This window comes from Marmota monax, unplaced genomic scaffold, assembly GCF_021218885.2.
Source record: "Marmota monax isolate L192 unplaced genomic scaffold, Marmota_monax_Labrador192_F-V1.1 WCK01_AAM20220418_F8-fsc00211, whole genome shotgun sequence".
Lineage (NCBI taxonomy): Eukaryota > Metazoa > Chordata > Mammalia > Rodentia > Sciuridae > Marmota > Marmota monax.
The window spans coordinates 2,160,788-2,182,459 of NW_026694080.1; the positions used below are offsets into that span (position 1 = coordinate 2,160,788).

Genomic DNA, 21,672 nt, shown 5'->3' on the forward strand with positions numbered 1-21,672 from the left:
GTCTAAGAAATGGGCACAGCCTCCTCAGCCTCTCTGGGGTGGCCCAGGATCCTGCTGTCCCAGCCCTATGCTCACGTTGTCCCCATTGCTCCGCAGCTTCCAGAAGGGCTGGATGAAGAGCCAGGAGCCCTCGTTGCCCGTGGCGTCCAGGGTCACGCGCATGGCATTCTTCTCCAGCAGGGCGGGCAGCCGCTTGTTCACGGTCAGGTACTTGTTGCTCTTCATGTGCAGGAGCTGGGGGCAGGTGAGGCAGCAGTGAGGCCACCAGGCCCCAGGAGGCCAGCCCCTCAGAAAGGAGGGCGCCGGGGGGCCACTGGACCCTGGGTCACAGCCTCAATGCATGTAGAGTCAGACACACTGTCACTAACACAGACCGAGGCCAGAAACGAGCACATCCCGCAGGGCAGCCAGGTGTGCACAGAAGAGCCGCTGATCTGGAAAGCCGACAGGCAATAGCACATGCAGTCTTACGGCAGCCCCAGGCAGACGGGGAAACAGAGGCACCAGGAGGGTAAGCCACTTGCATGAGGTCACACCATTAAGGTGGCAGAGCCAAGATTTGAGAGCAGACAAGGGAGCCCCAGATGTGTTCCCTGGGCACAGAGCTCAGGCCACACACAGCCTCAGGTGCAGTCCCGGAGCCACCCACTAGGGCACACACACACCCAGAGGACACTGTCTGCTGGCACCAGTCCCCAGCCCCAGCCCTGCCTCTTGAGCTCGGAGGGAGGGAGGGAGGGAGGGAGGGAGCCCCCCGCCCCCCGCAGCCGCACCTGGATCACACTGCCGTACTTCACCACGTCCCCGTGCACCTTCTTGTTCTCAGTGTCGTTTTGCTTCTGCTCCATCTGGGCCGCGTGCTGGACAGACACACAGGGAGGTGAAGGGGGCACGTTCACCCAGGTCCGGGGGCCCCTTGAGACTCCTCCCCTAACTCGCGGTTGATGAGGACTTGGGCTCAGAGGGCAGAGGGGCAGCCCGAGGCCCCAGAGCACACCCAGCTCAAGGAGCCACAGCCCTCACCTGCGCCAGCCCTGAAGGGGCCACGCCAGCAGGCCCTTGATCCCCTGATGTCCCCTGACACCCCCAGCAACTTAAACTATACCTCACCACCACCCCCATCTCACCAGACTTGACCCTGGCAGGGGCATGTTTGGTGCCATTTCCTGCCCCCCCCCATTTCCACTCCACCAAGGCCCTGAAGGCTGAGTGGCTCCCAGGCCATTGCCTCTAGGGAGAGTCCTGAACTGGCCACATGCAACTCCAATGCGTTCAGCTCTGGTGGCCGGAGGGATCTGTCTGGCCTTCCATTAGAGATGCCTTTTTTGTTCTTTTTTTCTTTTTTCTTTCTTTCTTTCTTTTTTGTGGTGCCTGGAGTGAACCCAGCCCTGTGCATGGGAGGGAGCTCTCTACCAGCTGAGCCGTGTCCCCAGCCCTAGGGATGCCTTTTTAAGCACTTCTATCCCATTAAAGGGAAAGCTGCCTGAGGATAGGTGCTCGTCTCCATCAGACTGGCACTCTCTGAGAGCAGAGTCCCTCTGTCCCCTCCTCCCATCAGTGGGAGCCACGCCACACACCCTGTGACATTGCACATAGCCGCAGTGTGTCTGCGAGCACGTGTGACTGAGTATGTGGCTGTGCAGGTTTGAATGCCCTGCCCTGGCCAGACCCCGGGGCCAGCCCCAGCCTGCACCAGCGTCTGTGACAGTCCTGCTCCCAGAAGAGAGATGGGTCACTTGGGCCAGAGCTCAGGCAGCCCCTCTGTGGCCCTCTTGCCAGCCCAGGTCACAGAAGGGCTGCTTGAGGAGCCAGGAGCAGGGGCCTCAGGAGAAGGGGACAGAGGAAAACAAGGTCTACGTGACGCCAGGCCAAGGGAGGGTCTCAGGAGAGCCACAAAGTTCCAATCACAGCCATCAGCACTTGGGGGACTGGGGACTGAGCACTGTCCCAAGAAGCCTGCCCAGGGTGTGAACTGAGCCCATCAGGACCCAGCAGCACGCTGATACTGTCCATGCGTCCAAGAAACCCAAGGTGAGTCAGAGACCTGGAGACACTCTTGGATCTACTGAAAATTCATAGATGGCTGAGGACAGACAGGTCCCATCTAAGGGCCAGGATCCAGCTCTATAAAACATAGTGGGAGGTTAAGACCAGACACAGGATTCTCTGGAACTACATCTCCAGGAGCCACTGATAAGTCCATGTACAGCTGTACACGTTGCTCACTGCGCTGTGGTCTCCGCACCCACTACCTGAGCCATGTGCCCTGGCATAGGACTACGCCAGCCCAGAGGAAAGGGCACCTTCTAATTGGTACAAAGGAGCTATACACACTACTGGTCACCAGAAGGGCACTCCGCTCCCCAGCCTTCCCTCATTCACACCAGTCTCTTTCACTGGGGTTTTAAAAGCCACTCTGCATCCTGGGGCCCCCACTGGCTCTGACAATCAAAGGCCCTACGTGCGCACCCAGACTCCTGGTGCCACAGGGGCGCACACACCTGCAGCTTCTGCAGCAACACCACGTCGGCGATCTTCTCCTTGTCCTGCTTGGTCTGCTTGGCCTTCCAGTACTGCTTCTGGGCCGAGTAGCGGTTCATGGGGCACACCTTGAAGAGGCAGTCTGCGGGGATGGGGGGTCACTGGGTTCATCTGGGGCTCCAAGCCTCCCTGAAGAACCCACAGCCTGAAGCCCTGTTCTCCCAGCCCTTCCCACCCTCCTGCCCCCTGGGACTAGAGAAGTGGTTGGGAGAATCCCATAGAATATGGAGCATCCTGGATTCTGCTGAATATAACAGCCCAGCCCCTGGAGGGGACTCTCTGAAGGACAGGTCACACTCCAGAGCTCCCTGTGGCGTCAGGCTGGGCTTGTCCTCCCCTGAAACCAGATCCCAGCCTGAGCCTACATGAGAGAGTAAGACGCTTCCCACTTTGGTCTCCAGACCCTGCAGCAACTCAGCTTCTTAGGCTCTTGACCACAGCAGGGAAAATCAAAATTCCATAAACTCATTCACTCTGACAACTTTTATTTTGGCCAAGAGATGAAATGCATATCATTTTCATAATCCCAACCTCCAGAAAGGATGTCAGATTTTCCTGCTCATCAAAAGGAAGCACAGTTGGACAATCCCCAAGTGTGGTGGGAGAGAGGAAAGACTCTGGGTGCTGGTGACGAGCTGGCCCAGGCCATACGCAGACCTGACGAAGCCCGGCTCGGCTGTGAGCAGATCCCTGGTACTTGTGCAGAGGAATTTTGGTTGTCCTAACAATGATCACAGCTGGCACCTTACGGGCAGGACAAGGATGCTGGACACCTACACCACGAGGTTGTCCTGCCTGTGAATGTCCTGCCCCAGACACCTGCAGGCGGGTACCCGTGGGCGAGGCTCTGGGCTGGAGTGATACACAGAAACAAACACTGAATTTTCCAGGAAGGTGGCTTGGCTATAAACGAGGGGAGACTGTCCTTTGCGTTGTTTGAACTTTACCAGTCGTTTTTTGCTGTTTAGAACATTTTTACACATGTGCATTTGTGGGTGCCACCCACATTCATGACTCAGGCAGGGGTGTAACTGCTTCGCTGGGGCTTCTAGTTGTGCCCAACATTTACTTCTTTGGTTTTGTTTCCCCTCCAATGATGGGGATTGAACCCAGGGCTCTCACCCATGCCAGGCAAGCCACTGTGCAGTAGCCCTAGCCCTTCAACATTTATTTTTTAAATAAATATTATCCTACCTGGCACCATGGCAGGAAGATGGCAAGTTCAAGGTCAGCCTGGGCAAGGTCAGCCTGAGCAACTTAGCCAGACCCTCGGCAACTTAGTGAAACCCTGGGAATGTGGTAGAGTGCCCCTGGGTTCAATCCCCAGTACCTGGGATGGGAGAATGTTATCTTATTATAAATTGCTTTTTCTTTATTTTATTTTTCCTCCTCTTTTGTCACATCTAGGGCATTATTCTGGCCTCATTTCTCCTCTGGCTCTAAGCTCACCGGCCCTGGGCTGATATCATTTCATATTACATAAGCATGGACATCTTTTATCATTTATGAATTCCACTCCATGATTTTAAAGGGAGCTCTGGTTCTGACAGGCTGATCTGTGTTCTTTGATGCCCTCACCAGACTCAGGGGCAGCCAGACAGGTCCTTACTGAACTGCTGAGCCTGGGGCTCAGTAAATGTCTGCCAGATTAAATAGATAAATCTAGAAACGATGCCCTCATATGGATGAGGCAAGCCTGAAGTAAGCTTTTTTTTTTTTTTTTTTGTACTGGGAATTGAACCAAGGGGCACTTAACCACTGAGCCACATCCCCAGCCCTTTTTTTTTACATTTTATTTAGAGACAGGGTCTTGCTTAGTTGCTTAGGGCCTCATTAAGTAGCTGAGGCTAGGTTTGAACTCGAGATCTTCCTGCCTCACCTCCCAAGGTGCTGGGATTACAGATGTGTACACTGGACCTGGCTTGAAGTTAGCTTTTAAGAGAGAAAGATGGGTTGGGCACAGTGGTACATGCCTGTAATCCCAGAAGCTGAGGAGGCTGAGACAGGAGGATTGTCAAAGCCAGACTCAGCAAGTTAGCAAGGTCCTAAACAACTCAGTGAGACCCTGTCTCTAAATAAAATATACAAAAGGGCCGGGCATGTGGCTCAGCAGTCAAGTGCCACTGGGTTCAATCCCCGGTACTAAAAAAAAAAAAAAAGAGAGAGAGAGAGAGAGAGAGAGAGAGAGAGAGGCAGGAAGAGGGATGGATTCTACAACTGGAATAAGGGCCAAAGGTAGGGAAGAACATGGCGTGTCTAGGAACAGGACAGGGCCCTCCTGGCAGGAACGGGGGCACATATGGGAACAGGGGTCAGGCAGGGGAAGTGGCAGAAACTGTAAACCTCCTTCTGGTCATCCATCAGATTGATGACCTGGGCTAAGGCGGTGGGAGAGGTCCAGGCCCTGAGTCTGGGAGAACCTGGAGCCAGGGGAAGGCAGAGCCAGGAGCCCAAGGCCTTGACCATCAATCATCCCTCCTTGGTCTGCACACATGCATCCTCCCATCACCTCTGATCCAGAGAGGAGAGAAGGGGCAGAGACAGGTGAGGCTCCACAGCAGGGGTCTCAAGCTCTTTGACTTTGTCCCACCTAAGAAACACACTTAAGATCACTGTGCCACAGAACAGCGTGCAGATTCCCTGTCCTGGTTGCATGGGGTCCGAGTCTGAAAGGGCTAAGATCCATGTTCACGATCTGTCTGGACCAACCCAACCAGATCACTAAAACCACTGGATTTTTCAAATATATGTTATCTTAAGAATTCCTGGATTGACAAGTTAGTGGGGAACTCTCCAGACAGAAGTGATGATCAAAAGGGAACCAAAACCAGGAGCAGTGGCGCACACCCAAATCCAGCCACTCCAGAGCTGAGGCAGGAGAATTCCAAGTCCAAGGCTAGCCTGGAAAACTTAGCAAGACCCTGTCTCAAAATAAAAGTAAAAAGGGCTGGGGATGTAGCTCAGTGGGGGGGGGGGCGCCCCTGGGTTCAATCCTCAGTATGGAGGGCAGTGGGTGGAAGTAGGAAACCAGACAGAGAAAACACCCTGAGGATACTTGCAGATTCCAGAAAACATACTTTTTTTTTGGTACCAGGGATTGAACTCCGGGCACTCGACCACTGAGCCACACCCCCAGCCCTATTTTGTATTTTATTTAGAAACAGGGTCTCACTGAGTTGCTTAGCGCCTCACCCTTGCTGATCATGATCCTCCTGCCTCAGCCTCCCAGGACCCTGCCAGAAAACATACATTTTGACAGCTTTCCTCAGGGAGAAGGACCAGGTTCTAACAGGAGACCGAGACCCTAGGGGGCTGTGCTCACAAGCAAGGCTGAGCCCAGAGTCCAACAGCCTCTACCAGCCCAGGTGGAATCTCCTGGATGGCTCAAGAAACCCCACACTGGAGCTGGGTTTCAGGTGGGCTTAGATCCGTGATGCCTCCAGGTGTGTGGCAGTGGGCGGCCTGACAGACCTCTCTGGAGGACAGCTCCCTTGTCCTGGTCCACCACCACCCACAGCCGACTTCAAATGCAATAACAACAATCAGACAACCAGAGCCCCTGGAAGCCGACTCCATCAGGGAGACAATCCGCAAAGTAGACCCAGAAACAGACGTGCAGAGACTTCAGACAAGACGTCCTGTAGAGCAGAGAGGCCTTCTCCACTCCATCAATAAATGAAGAGCTTGAAGATCCCTGCAGAGCACAGGACACTGTAAAAGTAACACCACAGACTAAAAAAGAACCAAATGGAGTTTCTAGAAATAAAAAAGCTCCAATAACCAAGATTGAAAACTCACTGGACATATTTAAGGAGAATAGCCAGAGATGAAGAGAACAATTAATGAAGCAACAGCAACGCCGAGTATGATCTGCACATTCTAAATCCATCCTACCCGATTCTTTAAAGGCCAGTTGAGCCCCGTTAAAGGGACTTTATAAGCCACTGAAGGGTCAGAGCCTGTATTTGCACGCAGAGACTTGCCCCACAGCATGCCAGGGAGAGGGCTGAGGCCAGAAGGGACCCCTCCTGCTCCCCACCTCTCTGCACTCGCATGGAAATTCACTGCCTGAAAGCTGTCAGCTCCATCTTGGCCTCTGCACAGGTCCTCGCTCAGAGCCCTGCCCACCCACGGTACATGTCAGAAGATGCTTATGGAATAAATAAGCAAACGAATATCTCCACTCTTCTACTGGGCTGTGTGCTTTGCCCACAGGCAGCTCTGTCAGAACCCCAGAAGCTTCTTTCTCATCAAACTGCAGGGCTGAAGGGCAGACAGAGGAAAGGGGGAAGGGAAGCCAGGAGACTGGGCAGGCAGGAGCCGCAGCATCAGGCCAAGAGAAACGGCTGAGGACTGCATGTGCCTGTGAGTGAGAGGCACAGCTTGTGAGGCTGCGGCAGGATCCACAATCACCCGAAACTGAACAAGACGCGTTGTACCCCAAAAGCCCATGCCTACCACACAGAACCATCCCTGGGCTGGGGAGCGGCAAACAACACAAACTCCCTAGTCTGAGGGACAGGCTAGGCGTAGCTGAGGGGTGGCTAGGCATGTACTTCTCTCTCTTCCTGTGCTGGGATTGAAGCCAGGGCCTTGGGCATGCCACAGGCACTCGAACACAGAGCTACATTCCCAGCCTTTGGGAACGGGCCATTTTAAAGGGGGGTAAATGGGATACTTGGATTTATAAAGGTGATAAGGACGAATCAGGATACTTTTGAGAGGATGCAGGAGTGGGGACGGAGAAGTGGGCCACACAAGCTAAATCTTCATCTGTCTTAGAAGGACACAAACAGGCCAGGCATGCTGGTGCACACCTGTAATCCCAGCCACTCAGAAGGCTGAGGCAGGACGATCGACAGTTCAAAGCCAGCCTCAGGTTCTTAGCAAGGCCCTAAGCAACTTAGTGAGACCGTGATTCAAATATATATATATTGGGGCCTGCTGGAGATGTGGTTAAGCACTCCTGGGTTCAATTCCTGGTACCAAAAAAAAAAAAAAGACAAGAATGGATGGATGCTATTTAAAATTGATAAATCAAGAAATAGTGGAATGAGTGTAACATTTGAAGATATGGGGTTAGCTAGCAGAACAATGAAAAGAGTTCAGAGGGGTTGTTCTGTTGCAAAGCTGTCAGGGGATAAGATGGCACAACTCTTTGGGTGGAGGTGGGGGCAGCTAGTGGTGGTACTGATGGGAATCTTGAATCTCCGCTCCCACCCTCTAGCCATAGTATGACAGACAAAGGAAAAGCAGTGAAGAACCGGACAGTGATACAGAACAGGGCCTTTGTGCGAGAAAGAGAAGAAATGTGAAATACGGAAGCAGGGCACGGTGGCACGAAGCTGTAATCCCAGCAACTCGGGAGGCTGAGGCAAGAAGATTGCAAGTTCAAGACCAGCCTCCACAATTTATCAAGGCCCTAAACAGCTTAGTGAAACCCTGTTTCAAAATTTAAAAAGAAATAAAAAAGGGTTGGGGATGTAGCTCAGTGGAAGCACCTCTGTTTTCAATCCCCAGTACCAAAAAGGGAAAATAAACACTAGAAGACACATAAGAAACTAAAATAATTCCCTGAAGGGGCAGTGGGGGTGGGCAGGGACAGAGCGGGAACAAGATTTTCAATGTATATTTATATAAATGCTTTTGTTCTTTTGTGGTATTGGGGATTGGAACTAGGACCTCACATATGCAGGGCAAGTGCTCTACCATGAAGCCACATCCCCAGCCATTTTTATTTTTTTATTGTTTTATTTCAAGACAAGAGCTCACTAAGTTTCCCAGGCTGGCCTTGAACCTGTGATCCTCCTGCCTCAGCTTCCTGAGTCGCTGGAATTATAGGCATGCACCACTATGCCTGGCTGCATAACATTTTGATGCTTTAATCATATAAATAAATTACCTAGTCACATTTTCTAATAGGGGGCCCCTGAGGATGGGAACAGGTTGAGGTTGGGGACAATGCTTTCATCTTGATCTTACAGCATATGTTAATATGGTTTTTATAAAATAAATCAAAACAGGGCTTTTGTTTTGTTTTTCTGTTTTTGTCTTGCAGAGCTGGGATCACATATGCAAAGCATATGCTCTACCACTGAGCCTACAATCCCAACCAGAGAACAAAAATTTAAGTGGCCAGTACCCGTGTAAAAAGATGCTCAACCTCACTATTGGCCTCATAAATTCGAATTAAACCACAACAGGAATTATATTTGACTGGGCACCATGGCGCACACCTGTAATCCCAGCAACTTGAAGTCTGAGGCAGGAGAATCCAAAGTTGGAAGCCAGCCTTAGCAACTTAGCAGGACCCTGTATTAAAATAAAAAATGAAAACAGCTGGGGCTGGGGCTAGAACTGGGGCTCAGTGGTAAAGCACTTGCCTAGCATGTGTGAGGCACTGGGTTCTATCCTCAGCACTGCAAATAAATAAATTAAATAAAGGTCCATTGACAATATATATATATAATTTTTTAAGGGGAAGGGCTGGAGATATAGTTCAGTGGTAAAGTGCCCCTGGGTTCAATCTCCAGCAACAACAATAACAAAAAAGAATGCACTATCAGACCGGAGGTGTGGCCCAGTGGTAGAGCTCTTGCTTAGCAAGTGTGAAGCCCTGGGTTCAATTCCCAATACACACACAAAAATTCACTATGATGGGAAATATTTCATTCTCAAAAAATTAACAAATTCTCTTCTTGCTCTTCTTGATAGTTCTGAACATTAGATTAATAGCCCCTCACCCCCTGCCACTCCATGGAGCCTAAAGATACCTAAATGTATGATATGAGTGAACAAATCAAATAAGTGACAGAAAACAGGTATTGGGGGGGACTGGGGTTGCAGCCCAGTGGTAGAGCACTCGCCTTGCACGTGCAAGGCCCTAGGTTCAATACTCAGCACCACATAAAAATTTAAAAAAGAAAATAAATAAATCTATTGTGTCCAACTACAACTGAAAAATAAATATTTTTTAAAATTCAGGTGTTGGCATTTTTTCCATTTTCATTCATGGGTGAATTTTTTTTGGGGGGTGGGGTAGGGGTGAGACAGGTCTCACTGTATTTCCCAGGCTGTCCTCAAACTCCTGGGCTCAAGTGATCCTCCTGCCTCAAAGTAGCTTGGAGCACAGGCCACTACCACCCCCCTGGACGACCACATGTGAATTTTTAAAAACTATAAATGCAGGGATGTAAACCATTCATGCAAGCCAAAATGTTTCCATGAACAAGTTTCAGCAGTTCAACTTTATAACAACTGTAAATTAATCTGTTAGATTTTTCTGGACAATGCCAGTGCCTGGATTTTTTTTTTTTTAAACAAGTAAATTTCTTATTGATGGCAACTGGAGGGCGTCTGCAGCACTTTTACCCCACAGGAGATTCCATCCACGCTACAGATTTTTCTGCCTTGTCCTAAGGACAAGTACTTGTTTTGTCTGATTTCTGGGTTATTCCCATAAGTTAGCCATTAAAACTAACTTATGGGAAACTTCCATCCCCAACACTGAAAAAAATTAAACTATTTTTTAAAAAACCCACAATAAGATGCCATTTCACACCCAGCAGGTTGAAAGAAAGTCAGGTGGGACGAAAGCAATCCTGCCGAGGATGCAGGTGGAGCCTGGGAGCTGCACCCACGGCCTGCGGGGTGTGAAGGTGACAGCCCCTGCAGAAGGCAATGGGGTCATTTCTCACTAGATGGAGGGGCCTTCCTCCCACCCAGCACAACCCTCATGGGAACATACCAGAGAAACAAGCCTAAGGAGCCTCGTACAAGAACACTCCATGCAGCAATGTGGGTGATTGCCAAGAACTGGAAATGTGCTAAATGTCCATCATCACCAGGAGCACCTATCCATGGACTGAAGTTGACTCACCCAGTGGAGAGTCACCCAGCAATTAAACAGATGAACCACAGCTGCATGTATCAACATGATAAATCTCAAAAACCAGTGTAGAAAGAAGACTATCTTTAACAGGCAGAGTTCGAAAAATAGAAACTACCCTACATTGTTCATGGGTATTTCCCTCTGTGCTGATGGCAAATGCCTTGAAACAGGCCCACGATCCCTGAGCATTACTTTCCTCTGGAGAGGGTGGGGGAGAAGGGGAAGGAGGAAGGCACGGTGCACTTCCACTATAGCTATGTTATTTCTTTAAAAGTAAAAAGATCTGAAATAAATGTGGCAAAAAAAGGTTTATGTGGCTCAGTAGTGGGGCCATGGAGTGTGTGTTATTTTTCTCTTTACTTTTTTTTTTTCAAATATTTTTTAGTTGTAGATGGACACGATACCTTTATTTCATCTATTTATTTTTATGTGGTGCTCAGGATCGAACCCAATGCTTCCCACATGCTAGGCAAGTGCTCTAGCATTGAGCTACAACCCCAGTCCCTCTTTACTTTTGTATGCAGTTGGAATGTGTCTTAATAATAATTATAACAGCAATAAGCTGGGTTTGGAAGATGCTCTGTTAAGCAGAGGAGGAGGCTGGAGAAGAGGTGCCCATTTGTACAAACAGAGGGAGGCCACCTCATCACCTTCCCCAAGGTACATTTGGAGGTGAGGGCTGCCAAGTCCCTCCACACTGGGTCTCCCCTTGCCCCAGCATGGAGGGGAAGAGAAAGGGCCAAGGAAGGCAGTGTGCCCCCACCCCAGGCCCAGTCAGCATGCAGGACTCATAGCAGCCATACCCCAAAACCTGCAGCAGAGCAGAGTTAGGAGGCTGGGCTGGCATGGGGTGCCACACACTCAGGTACCAGCAGCCTGGGCTTCCCAGGGCCTTGCCAGGTCTGGAAAGAACTCCCTGAACATGCTGGGGCTTGGGGTGGCATCAGAAGGGGACAGAACTGAAACCACATGCCAGAAACTAAATAGGAGCTGATGGAGGCTTTGCCAGCCCTGCTGGGGACCTCCAGGGACATCAGGTACAGGGGGAGCTGGCAGAGCATTGAATGGTGAGCTGTGGAGTCCCCTGCAATGGCAGACTTACCCCCAAGACAGCAGGGACAGAACTTCTGGGGGCGGTCTCAGGGCAAGGCCATCTTTGATGACCACCAGCCAACTTCTAAAATTCCTGGCCCAGCCCCCTCAATCTTTCTGGGTCCTCCCCTCCAAGTCAGGGTGTTTATGGGAAAGACGCGGAAACAATGAAAGTGAGGCCTCCGGGCTCGGAACAGGAGGTTGGGATCCGTGTCTCTCTCTGGCCCCAAGTTCAGGCACTAGAACTTGTACCCACCAGCTGCAAGGGCTAGGACAGGAACCTGCCCAACCTCAGCTCCTCTCAGGACCAAAGGGGACCACAGGGAGTCTGGAGTGGCCACTGCACCTCATCAAAACACCAAAGCCTGGGGCAGACAAGAGGGAGGCGGGGACAGTGTAAATCCATCTCTTCTACCTCACTCTGAGGGATGGGCCCCCAGAGGCCACGGAGACCTTGACAGCCCAGGGATCCTTGGCAGGGGCTGGGGGTGGGGAGAACCTCACAGGCTTTGAGAAAATGGAGAGGAAGAGACAGGGGGTGTGGGAAGAAGCAATAAGGGAGGAGAGCAAGAAATCAAAGGAGCATTTGTTCTGCTAAGTGGCTTTTTGTTGTCAAAAATTGGCCCCAAACTCTGCCCACTGGAAGCCTAGGGCAAATCTTCCCCTGCCACACCCACCTCCCTGCCACCAGCCTGTCACTCCTCAACTCACGCACCACCTGCCCCTCTCAGCCCCAGTCCCCTCCAGACTGGCAGAGGCCCCCTGGGGACCCTCACCACACAGCCTCTGAGTTCTTCAGAGAGAACGAGGCAGCAGCCCCTGAATGAAACTGGGAACAAGAAAAGCACAGAGAGATCCCTGCCCCATGGAGCTCCACTCCAGCGAGGAAGACCCCTGACTTAAAAATTAGTCAAATACATGCAGCATGTCAGACTCAAGCTATGGACCAAAACAAAGGAGGTGAAAAAGACAGGTTGGGGCGCAGCCTCCTGCGGCTGGTCGGGGAAGGCCTCGCTGAAGCCATGAGACCTGAGGAGGCTGACAGAGAGCCCGTGGGAGAGGTGGGGAACGGAGTACAAGGCTGCAGGAGGCTGGCACAGCTGGAGGGACAGGGGGAGGTGCAGGGGGTGAGGCAGAAGGCAGTGGAGCCAGATGTGGGGGGCAGTGGGGCCGGATGGTGAGGAGTGAGCCGAGCCCGCAGCAATTCCCACATTCCCAGTCCAGCCACATCTCGACCCAGGACCCCACCCCGAGGCACAGCCCCCCCCCCCCGCTCAGAATCCCATGATGGTAGGAACAGAAGAGCAGATATGGGGGCCCACTGCGAGCTGGAGGAACCCCTCCATCTGTCCGTACACCCCAACAGATAGGCAAAGCCCCCAGCAGACGCCAGCCAAGGCTGCAGCACGACTGTCTCACCCCTGTTCCCTCCATCCCCTGCAGTCCCCTTGAAGGCATCCCAGCTAGCCTCCCCCAAGGGGAGAGGAGCAACCACATGGCAGACTGGTGGCAGCAATCGGCAGGCGTGTTCTTGCCTGCTCCCACCCTGCCCAACACGCCCAGGATTTGTCTGTCTGTCTCTCTGTCTGTCCCAACTCACAGGTAATCACAACAATAAGAGTTTGGCACGAGGACAGCCAGGACCTCCTTCCATCTTCACAAAGCCCTGAGGCCTGCTGGGCTGGCCTGAGAAGACCACTGACGGTGAAGGACATGGAGGCCCCCAGGCAGTCACAGCACTGAGCCAGGTCTGGGTTCTGGAGGCCCCTCCAGCAGGAGTCACCCACAGAGCTCAGGGCCAAGGCCCTAGGATACAATCAGGGTCAGAATTTCCTGGAAACCATCAGGTCTAATCCCTTTACCACACAGATGGGAAACTGAGGCACAGGGAAGGGCTGTCTCCCGGATCTCCTACTGCCTGAGGCGACTCTCTTCCACCTCTAATCCCTCAGAAAAAGTTCACTCACATAGACAAAGAAAGCCCTGTGGCTGGCAGGGACTTAGGGAAAGAATGGGCCCCTGTCCAGAAGTGGGTGTGCCTGAGAAGGGGGCGTGGCCGCAGAAACGGAGAAGGTACTGGGCCAAGCTGGCAGCACGCAGGCCGAGGGGGACTCCCCAGAGCAAAGGGTCCAGTCTAATCTGGCCACTGAGGCCAAATAAGGCTGAATAAATTCAAACCCAGGTCCAGGACTCAGGAGCCTGGAGGGACAAGGACAGTGGGAAAGGTGGTCTTACCTCGGAACTTCTTAGGGGGGTTGTCCAGGTCCCCAGCTGCAGGTTCCACCACACAGCGGTCATCCACCAGCCTGGGGGACAAGGCAGCTCAGTCAGTGGGAAAGAAGAGGTTCCATAGCACCCTTCCCTTGGGAATGGGGGATTCCAGGGCAACAGTGAGGGCTCCTTGAAACTCCCTCCACCCCTGACAAGCCTTGTCCCTGCACCACGTCATTCCCTGTCTGGAACCACTGTAAAAGGCAAGATCCCCTGGGTTGGAACAGAGACCCTCCAGGAAGCACTCAGAGACCCCAGCCCACCCCAACTCCCTGACTGGCACTGGAGCTTTCCTGTGAGGATCTGCCACCTGTCTGGGCTGTCACACACTGCAGACCTTATCCCTGAGACCCTACTGCCCTGATAGAAAGGCAGGGAGACAAAGGCGAAGGGAGACAAAGAGAGACAGGAAGGAAAATTAGAGCAAGACAGAGAGAAACAGAGACAAGACCCAGGAGCTGCAAGGGACCGGAGACAACCAATGAGAGAAGTCTAGGAGACTCCAAGCCAGGGGCGTGAGCCTTGCAGTCTCCAAGACAGGACAAGAAGCCTCATGCCTCCCCAGCCCAGGGTCCCATTCCAGACTGTCCTCTTCTATCTACCCTAAGGCCAGAAATGTCCCCCTTACAGCTGTGGCTGGGGTTAATCCCACAGCCCCTGAGGGCACCCATCCATCTAAGAACTTATCCATCCCTCTATCCGTCCATCCACGCACCCACCTCTGCATCCTTCTATCCATCCTTCCCTCCATCTACCCATTCATCTACTCCACTTCTGCATTTAAAATTCTTCAATGCATCTCCAGGATAATAAGATAGTCATCTCCAAGGCCCACTCTATCTCAGCACTTCATATCCATTGCCCCTACATTCTCAGCAACTTCCCAGCAAGGGGCTAGTCATTAGCACCATTTTACTTGAAGGCCTTGTAGGGTGCCAGGACGGCCTGTATTGGGTTCAATCCCCAGTACCAAAAAAAAAATTATATATATATATATATATATAAAATAATTTGCCTGAAATCACAGAGCTGAGACCAGGCTGATAGCCCATGTTCCTCCCACACCTCCCCCCTTGGGCTGGCTAACAAGGTCTTTTCTGATCTAACCTCCTTCCACTTCTTAGCTGGTCTTATTAGCTCTACTTCCTGAGGCAGCTGTACTAAACCTTCAGGTCATCCCAAGTCCCCTTCCTGGGAGCTCTCATGTCTCCACAGGCAGTTCTGACAGCCTACAAAGCCTTCATGCCCACCCCAACCCTCTAACCCCAGAGCCTAAGCCTAGAAGATCTCCTTCCTTCCCCCTGAATTCCTCCCTCCTACTATGTGAAGGTGTCCTTTCCCCTCCTGGGGGGCACCACTCGCTCCCTTGTTCCCTCGGCACTTGGTCCTGGCCTCTCTACCTTTCTACACTGGCTACTGAGTTCCATGCAGCTGGGACCACTGTATTTTTCCATCTGGAATCTTTTGCACAATACAGTCCTGGGGAATAATGATACAATAAAAAATAGACATTTGGGCTTCATCCCAGCTCCTGGCCACAGCTCCTAAGACCCTTTTAACTTCTTAAGTGATAAGACAGATAAGATTATCTTTTGTTATAATATTTGGATTTTCTGTTTCCCATTCTTGGAATAGTTCTAGAGCAGTAAGGGTGAAATGGTATGAATTTTGTTCATCTCAAGTGCCTTTCAACTACACCTAAATTTATGTTAATGAGGGGCCTTTTGGAAAGCCCCTAAGGATGGGGGTGAGGTGCTGATTGCCAGTGGAACTAACCACATGATTGGAGAGGTGGAAACTTTAGCCCCACCAGCCATCACAACCTCCTCTGAAGTGGAAGAAGGAGCTGGAGATTGACAGGAGGTTGACTTCATCACCAACGGGCAATGAAGTTCCAGGAAAATCCAAAAGACAAGTTCAGAGCACTTCCCAATGACCACAGAGAGATGCCAGAGGGTGGTAAGGCCCAGAAGGGGTGGAAGCTCTACCCTGCCCCTTGCCTCATCCTAGGCACCTCCTCCATCTGGCTGACCTGAGTGGCATCCTGGGATGCAGTTGGGATCTGGCACCAACTCCTGGCAGACAGTGTCAGAATTAAATTGAATGTGGAACATCCAGTTGGTGTCTGCAGAGAACTGGAAAGTTACCTAATGTTTTCATATATTGCTGTTTAGTTTTCTAAATCTACTTAGTTATTACCTACATTTTAAAGGCAGGGAAAGTAGAGCACGGAGAGGGGAAAGGATAGACTGCAGACCTCATGATGAGGGGTGGGAGGTGAGGGTCCTCAACCTCCTTTCCCCTTCCAGCACTCTTCCTTTCATCTGCACTCACATTCCAGCACATTTGGCCACACTCACGGGCTCAGAAGTGTTACTAATATTCCCATTGATGACTCCCAAGTCCATCCTCCCCTAAACTGCCTACTGGACATCTCTGCTCAGGAATCCACTAGCAGCTCAAAACCAAACTCCTAATCTTCCACCTAAAAGTGTTTCTCCTGAAGATGCCCCCATCTCTGTCTGGCAACTCCATCCCTCCAAGGGCTTGGGTCAGAAACCTCAGACCAATCCTCTACCACCCACACCTCACAGTTCAACCTGCTGGGAAACCCTGTGGGCTCTGGCTTCAGAATACATGAGAACAACTTCTCGTCACTTCCACCACCCTCCTGGGCCAGGCCCCACACTCTCACCTGCACTGCAGTAACTGCCTCCTCACTGGTCTCTGGGCTTCCTCTTTGCCCTCTAACCCTGAACCCCACAAAGTAACACAAGGATCCCTTTAAAAGGCAAATTTTTAAGTGGCACACGCCTGTAATCCCAGCAATTCAGGAGGCTGAGGCAGGAGGATCACAAAATCAAGAACAGTCTCAGTAATGTAGTGAGGCCCTAAACAAATTAGTGAGACCCTGTCTCAAAATATAAATAAATAAATAAATAAATAAAAAGGGCTGGGGATGTAGCTCAGTGTTAAAGAACCCCTGGGTTTAATTCCCAGGACCAAAAAATAAAAATAAAAAATGATAAGTCATAGTAAGCACTCGGTGGTGAAGCACTTGCCTAACAAGTGCAAAGACTGGGATTTGATCCCCAGCTCCAAAAAATAAAAATAAAAATAAATAAGGACAGCACTCTGCTCAGAAACCACCCATCTGAGAGTGACACCAAAGATGGCACATGATCCTCCCACTCATCTCAGTGACCTCATCTCCTCCCCTCCCCAGTCCACTGTGCCCTAGCCCCACAGCTTCCCCCAGGCTCCTCAAACCTCCCAGGTGGCTTGGACTGGCTCTTTCCTCTGCTTGGAACCTCTTCCTCTAGACCCCCTCACTTCCTGCACATCTCAGCTCAGATACCCCTACCCATGTGGACACTCCCTCTCTATCCCTTTTAAAATTGTGCTCTCCTTCCTCCACACTCCTCAGGCCCCTCTTGCTCTCTTGTTCTCCCAAAGCATCTACGTCACCACTCAGCCAGCTCTACAGAATTGTCCTTATTTTGCTTACTGTCCCTCACTCCCGCCCCATGGGATGTAAGTTCCACAAGGACAGGGATGTGTGTTTTGCTCCCTGCTGTATCCGCAGCACCCAGACCAGCAGAGGCGAGCGGCCAACACGAAATACATATTGAGTGAGTAAATTAATTCATTTTATTAGCTGTGGAGGGAAGTACATGAGAAGCAAAAGATAAGGTCCCTGCCTCAGGGAGCCGAAAATCTCATTGGGAAGACAAGTCACATACTCAGAAGAATAATGATATCAGGAATATGCATTGGTGCCAACTGGCAGTACCGCTGTAGGTTTTGTCCAGATTTGGGGATGGGAGAGGTCAGAGTATGACCAATCAGACAAGGCACAGAAGCAGCAGCAGCTCAGGGCCTTGAATAATGCATAGAATTTCCTGTAAGACATTAGTGAATCAGTTTTCTCTTGGCAAAATCTGAGAGGACACAAGATGAATCCATCTTGGTGGGGAGGAAAGAAAGCACTGACCAGGGTCTGGGACTGAGTCCTGCCAGGGGTGGAAATCCTGTCTCTGAGGGGAGACAGGGGTAACCCCACAAGCCCCCCACCTGGCCAGTGCACTAGGTCTTGTGGAGGAGGAAAGAGAAAGAGGCCGTAGTCCTCTTCCACAGAGATGTTCTGTCTTTGGAAAACCCATCCTAATCCAGGACCCCTCCATGCCTGCTCCTGTTGCCCTTTGTCTGGATCACTCCTCCTGGGAAAAAAAGACATGCAAATGTGGATATTCACCTGCTTTTCCTACCTCCCTGGCACAAACCCACCTGGTGGTTAGGTGGATGTTCATCAGCCACTGCCCAGATTGGCAGAGCTTCTGAAGTCCCCCTCTTCCATATCCAGTGCCAGAGTGCAAAGTGAACTCACTTAGAGAAGGGGAAGGTGTGGAAAGAGAAGTGAGGCCTCCAGAGTGTGCAGACAAGGCTTGGAAGAAAAATGCCAAGCTTGCAGCTGCAAGAGTCAGGCATGGCTGTATGAGGGAGCAGGGTCAAAAAGCAAAGCAAGCTGCAAGCAATGCGCAGGGGTAGATAGGACCCCGAGAGTATGGAGGTCAGTAGTGAAGACTTGATTTCTTGATTCTTTTTTTTTTTTTTTCTTCTTCTTCTTCTTTGCAGTGCCAGGGCTGGAACCCAGGGTCTCATACATGCTGGGCAAGCATTCTACCCTGAGCCCAGAAGTGAAGACTTGAGAGGCCAGAGAAAGGACCACCTAACCATCAGAGCTGCCTTCTGAGCAAAGTCACTACCACCTGGCCACACGGGGCTCCAATCTGTACTCCTCCCAAGACCTTCTCAGAGTGGCACCTTGCCTTCCTATTTTTATTCTCCACGTGGGACTTGGCACAGTCCTCCTACCCCCACCTAGTTGTGGCCAAAGAAGGTGGCCATTCAAGAGATGCTTGCAGGGTCCCAGAGTGGCCCTCCACAAGCCTTGCACCCATTCTTCTGTGCACTCATTAAGACCAATGCATACCCTGTAGGTGCGCCCTGGTGAGCGAGGGTGGAAAGGGACTAGCATAAAGCCAAAGGCAGATAAACAGGGAAGCCCCATCAGTTGGGCTGCCAGACCCCGGACCAGGAGGCCCGAAGACTCCAGATAGGTGAGTTCTGATGCAGGGGGGCCTGGGAGGACAAGGTCGCGGTCAGAGCGGCCAGGGACCCGCCGGTGGCGGAGCCCTAATCGGGCCGGGCGTCCCTCCCGCCCGCGCCCCGGCGCTGCCCTCGCGCGCTCTTCCCGGCCCGCCCTCGCCCCCGCGGCGGAGCGAAACTCGCCGCCCCACGTGTAGCCGCCGCCGAGGGAGGGCAAGCGCGGCCTCGCCCCGGCCTGCCTCTGACTGCCAGCAGCCGCCGGGACGCTGGGCCTCCGCCAGGCGCGCCCCGGGAGGGGCGGTGTCAAGCTGCCCGCGCCCGCGCTTTCCTCGGATACCCGGATACTCGCGGAGGGAGGCCCCAGGGGACCCCTCCCCACGGGGTGGCACAGCCCCTCCCGTCGTAATCCCCCCGACATTTCGCCTCCTAGGGAGCATCTGTGTTTATTAAAATAGCCCTGCCACAGGCGCGCACCTGGCGCTGGGGCTGTAACCAGAGCCGAGATCTCCAGGGTGAAGTGGCACATGCTTTATTCACTCCTGCAGGGTCCCTAGGCTCAAAGTCCCAGAGAAGGCCAACGCCCATCAGTCTCACCCTCTGCCTCTCGCCTTTCACTCATGCTGGGAACCCCAGATGCATCCTGCTCTCTTCAAGGACTCCCGCTAGGTTCCTGCAGGGTTTTCTGGCCATTCCCTCCACAGGTATGCTCCTGTTTACTGGCCGCAGGCACCCCACCAAGATCGCTTAGGAAAAACCCACGCCCTTATGTGTGGAACCCTATAAATCAATTTTACATCCAATATCTCATTCTATTCTTACTATAGTCCCATGTGAATCCCACAAAGTGGAAGGATCCACCTGGGCCACACAGAGGACTGGATGATGGCACTTAAACAACCCAGACTCCATCTATTCAATAAAACCTTATTCCAACTCAGCGATCCTGGGGCGCTGGGTGGGGTTCCCATCCTCAGAAAGCTAATGCCCACCAGGCTGAGTGCTCAGAGAACATGAGCCACAGGTCTATATCTGTGCATCAGGTTTTCCCAACTCGGGAACATCAGCCACTCAGAATCCTGAGGATAGTCCCTATTGTGAGTCCTTCATCTACTGGGAGGCACAAGACCAGTTGGAGTCTGACCTGTCCAGGCCCTGCTAGGGCATGGAAGTGGGGTGTGAGTGAGGTCCTGGAAGATCACCTGGGAGCAGGACCAGTCTAATGGTAAGGAGAGGAGCTGGCTGATAGCATGCTCTAGAAGGATGTGGAAGAGGGTGCTGTCCCTGAAATGGTCCACTCCCCAAGACCTTGATCTGAAGGAAGAAAGGAAGACAAATGCATCCCAGAACCTGGGCGGCCCCATTCCACCCAGGGTGGACTTTGATATCCAGGTAAAAGCCTGGGAAAGGAAGTGGGGCAGGTCAGTGTGTCTGGAAAGATTAGATAAGGAGGAGGAAGAAGGGAGCCATATAGAAGTGGGATAGGTGACTATAACAGAGCCTGACTCAAAACCTGCACCTACCAGCTTGGCCACCATCACAGCAGCCAAGGGAGGGGAAATCACAGACTGGGGAAATCCAGAGGGACCCTGAAAAGCCCCCTCCTCCATCTAGCTGTAGAAACTGGGACATGGAGATACTGACCAGCTGTGGTCCTATGGGTTGATGGAATAGCTATTCCAGATCCAGGTCTCCTGACTACCAGCCTGGGCCACTGGCCACTTCCCAGAGATACCAGCCACCTCCCACACATCTAGACCAGCCCTGAGGAAGGCCACTTCCAACAGAAGTGCACTAATGGGCTGGTGGTAGATAGGGGGGGCCCAAGGGACTCTCTCCAGATACTCAGAATATTGGGAAAAGGAAACATATGCACTGGCTGGTGTCTCTCTCTGGATCACAAGAGAAAAGAAATTAATTTCTACATCCCAATAAAAGCACCCTTTACCTCTACAAATCTTTACCCATCATCCACCCTGTGCCACCAGAGGGAATATATGGAATTTAAACAAAGGCATGGCTCATGCTTTCAGAAAGCTTAAAGCTCAGAAGGGCCAGGCATGGTGGTGCATGCTGTAATCCCAGCGACTCAGGAGGCTGAGGCAGGGGGAATCACAAGTTCAAAGACTACCTCAGCAACTTAGTAAGCCCTAAGCAACTCAGTGAGCCCTGTCTCTAAATAAAATACAAAAAGGGCTGGGGACGTGGCTCAGTGGTTAAGCACCCCATTGGTTCATTCCCTGGTACTGAAAAAAAAAAAAAGAAAGAAAGAAAAAGAAAAATGCTTAAAGCCCAGAAGATACAGTAAACTGCATTATACCAGAGAACCCAAGAGTCTCTCCAGAAGGACAGCAACAACAACCAAATTTGGCCCAACAGAAATAAAGGTCACCAGCAAGTGTATCAGCCAAGTCTGGGCCTCTGGCTCAGGTGGGCTATGGCAACTCCTAGGGTTTCCACAGTGCTGCTAGGGGCACAGGAAGACATATCCATAAGGGCAAAGGAGAAGGAACAGGAGGCAAGAGGGAATGCTGAGAAGAGACAGGAAAAAGAAGTGACCATGGGCCACTCAGCCTGCCCTTGCCTCACATACTGGCCTACGAGGCCCAGGCCTCTCCACCCAGAACTGGACACTCAACCTGTGCCACTTGATGGATGAACCAAGACTGTATGAGCCTCAGCAGGGCAGACCCTCTGGCCCAGGCCACCTGGCTCTAGACCTCCACAGAGCTCTCTGGGAAGCAGAGCAGCACAGTGACCTGACAGATCCA

General features: G+C 51.9%; 1 protein-coding gene across 7 annotated transcripts in view; it reads right to left on the reverse strand.

The window, feature by feature from the left end:
• The window catches only part of Itpr3 (inositol 1,4,5-trisphosphate receptor type 3), a 63,800-nt gene that overhangs the window by 33,825 nt on the left and 8,303 nt on the right, over positions 1-21,672 (reverse strand). For all 7 annotated transcript variants that reach the window (XR_006856116.2, XR_009228637.1, XM_046464370.2 and 4 more), the window contains 4 exons: positions 13,760-13,830; positions 2,502-2,623; positions 774-860; positions 76-234 (listed from right to left, as the gene is read on the reverse strand). Coding sequence is in view for 5 of the 7 variants with exons in the window: in XM_046464370.2 (XP_046320326.1) it covers positions 76-234; positions 774-860; positions 2,502-2,623; positions 13,760-13,830 (439 nt within the window). In the remaining 2 variants the exon portion in view is untranslated. The remainder of the gene's footprint in view (positions 1-75; positions 235-773; positions 861-2,501; positions 2,624-13,759; positions 13,831-21,672) is intronic.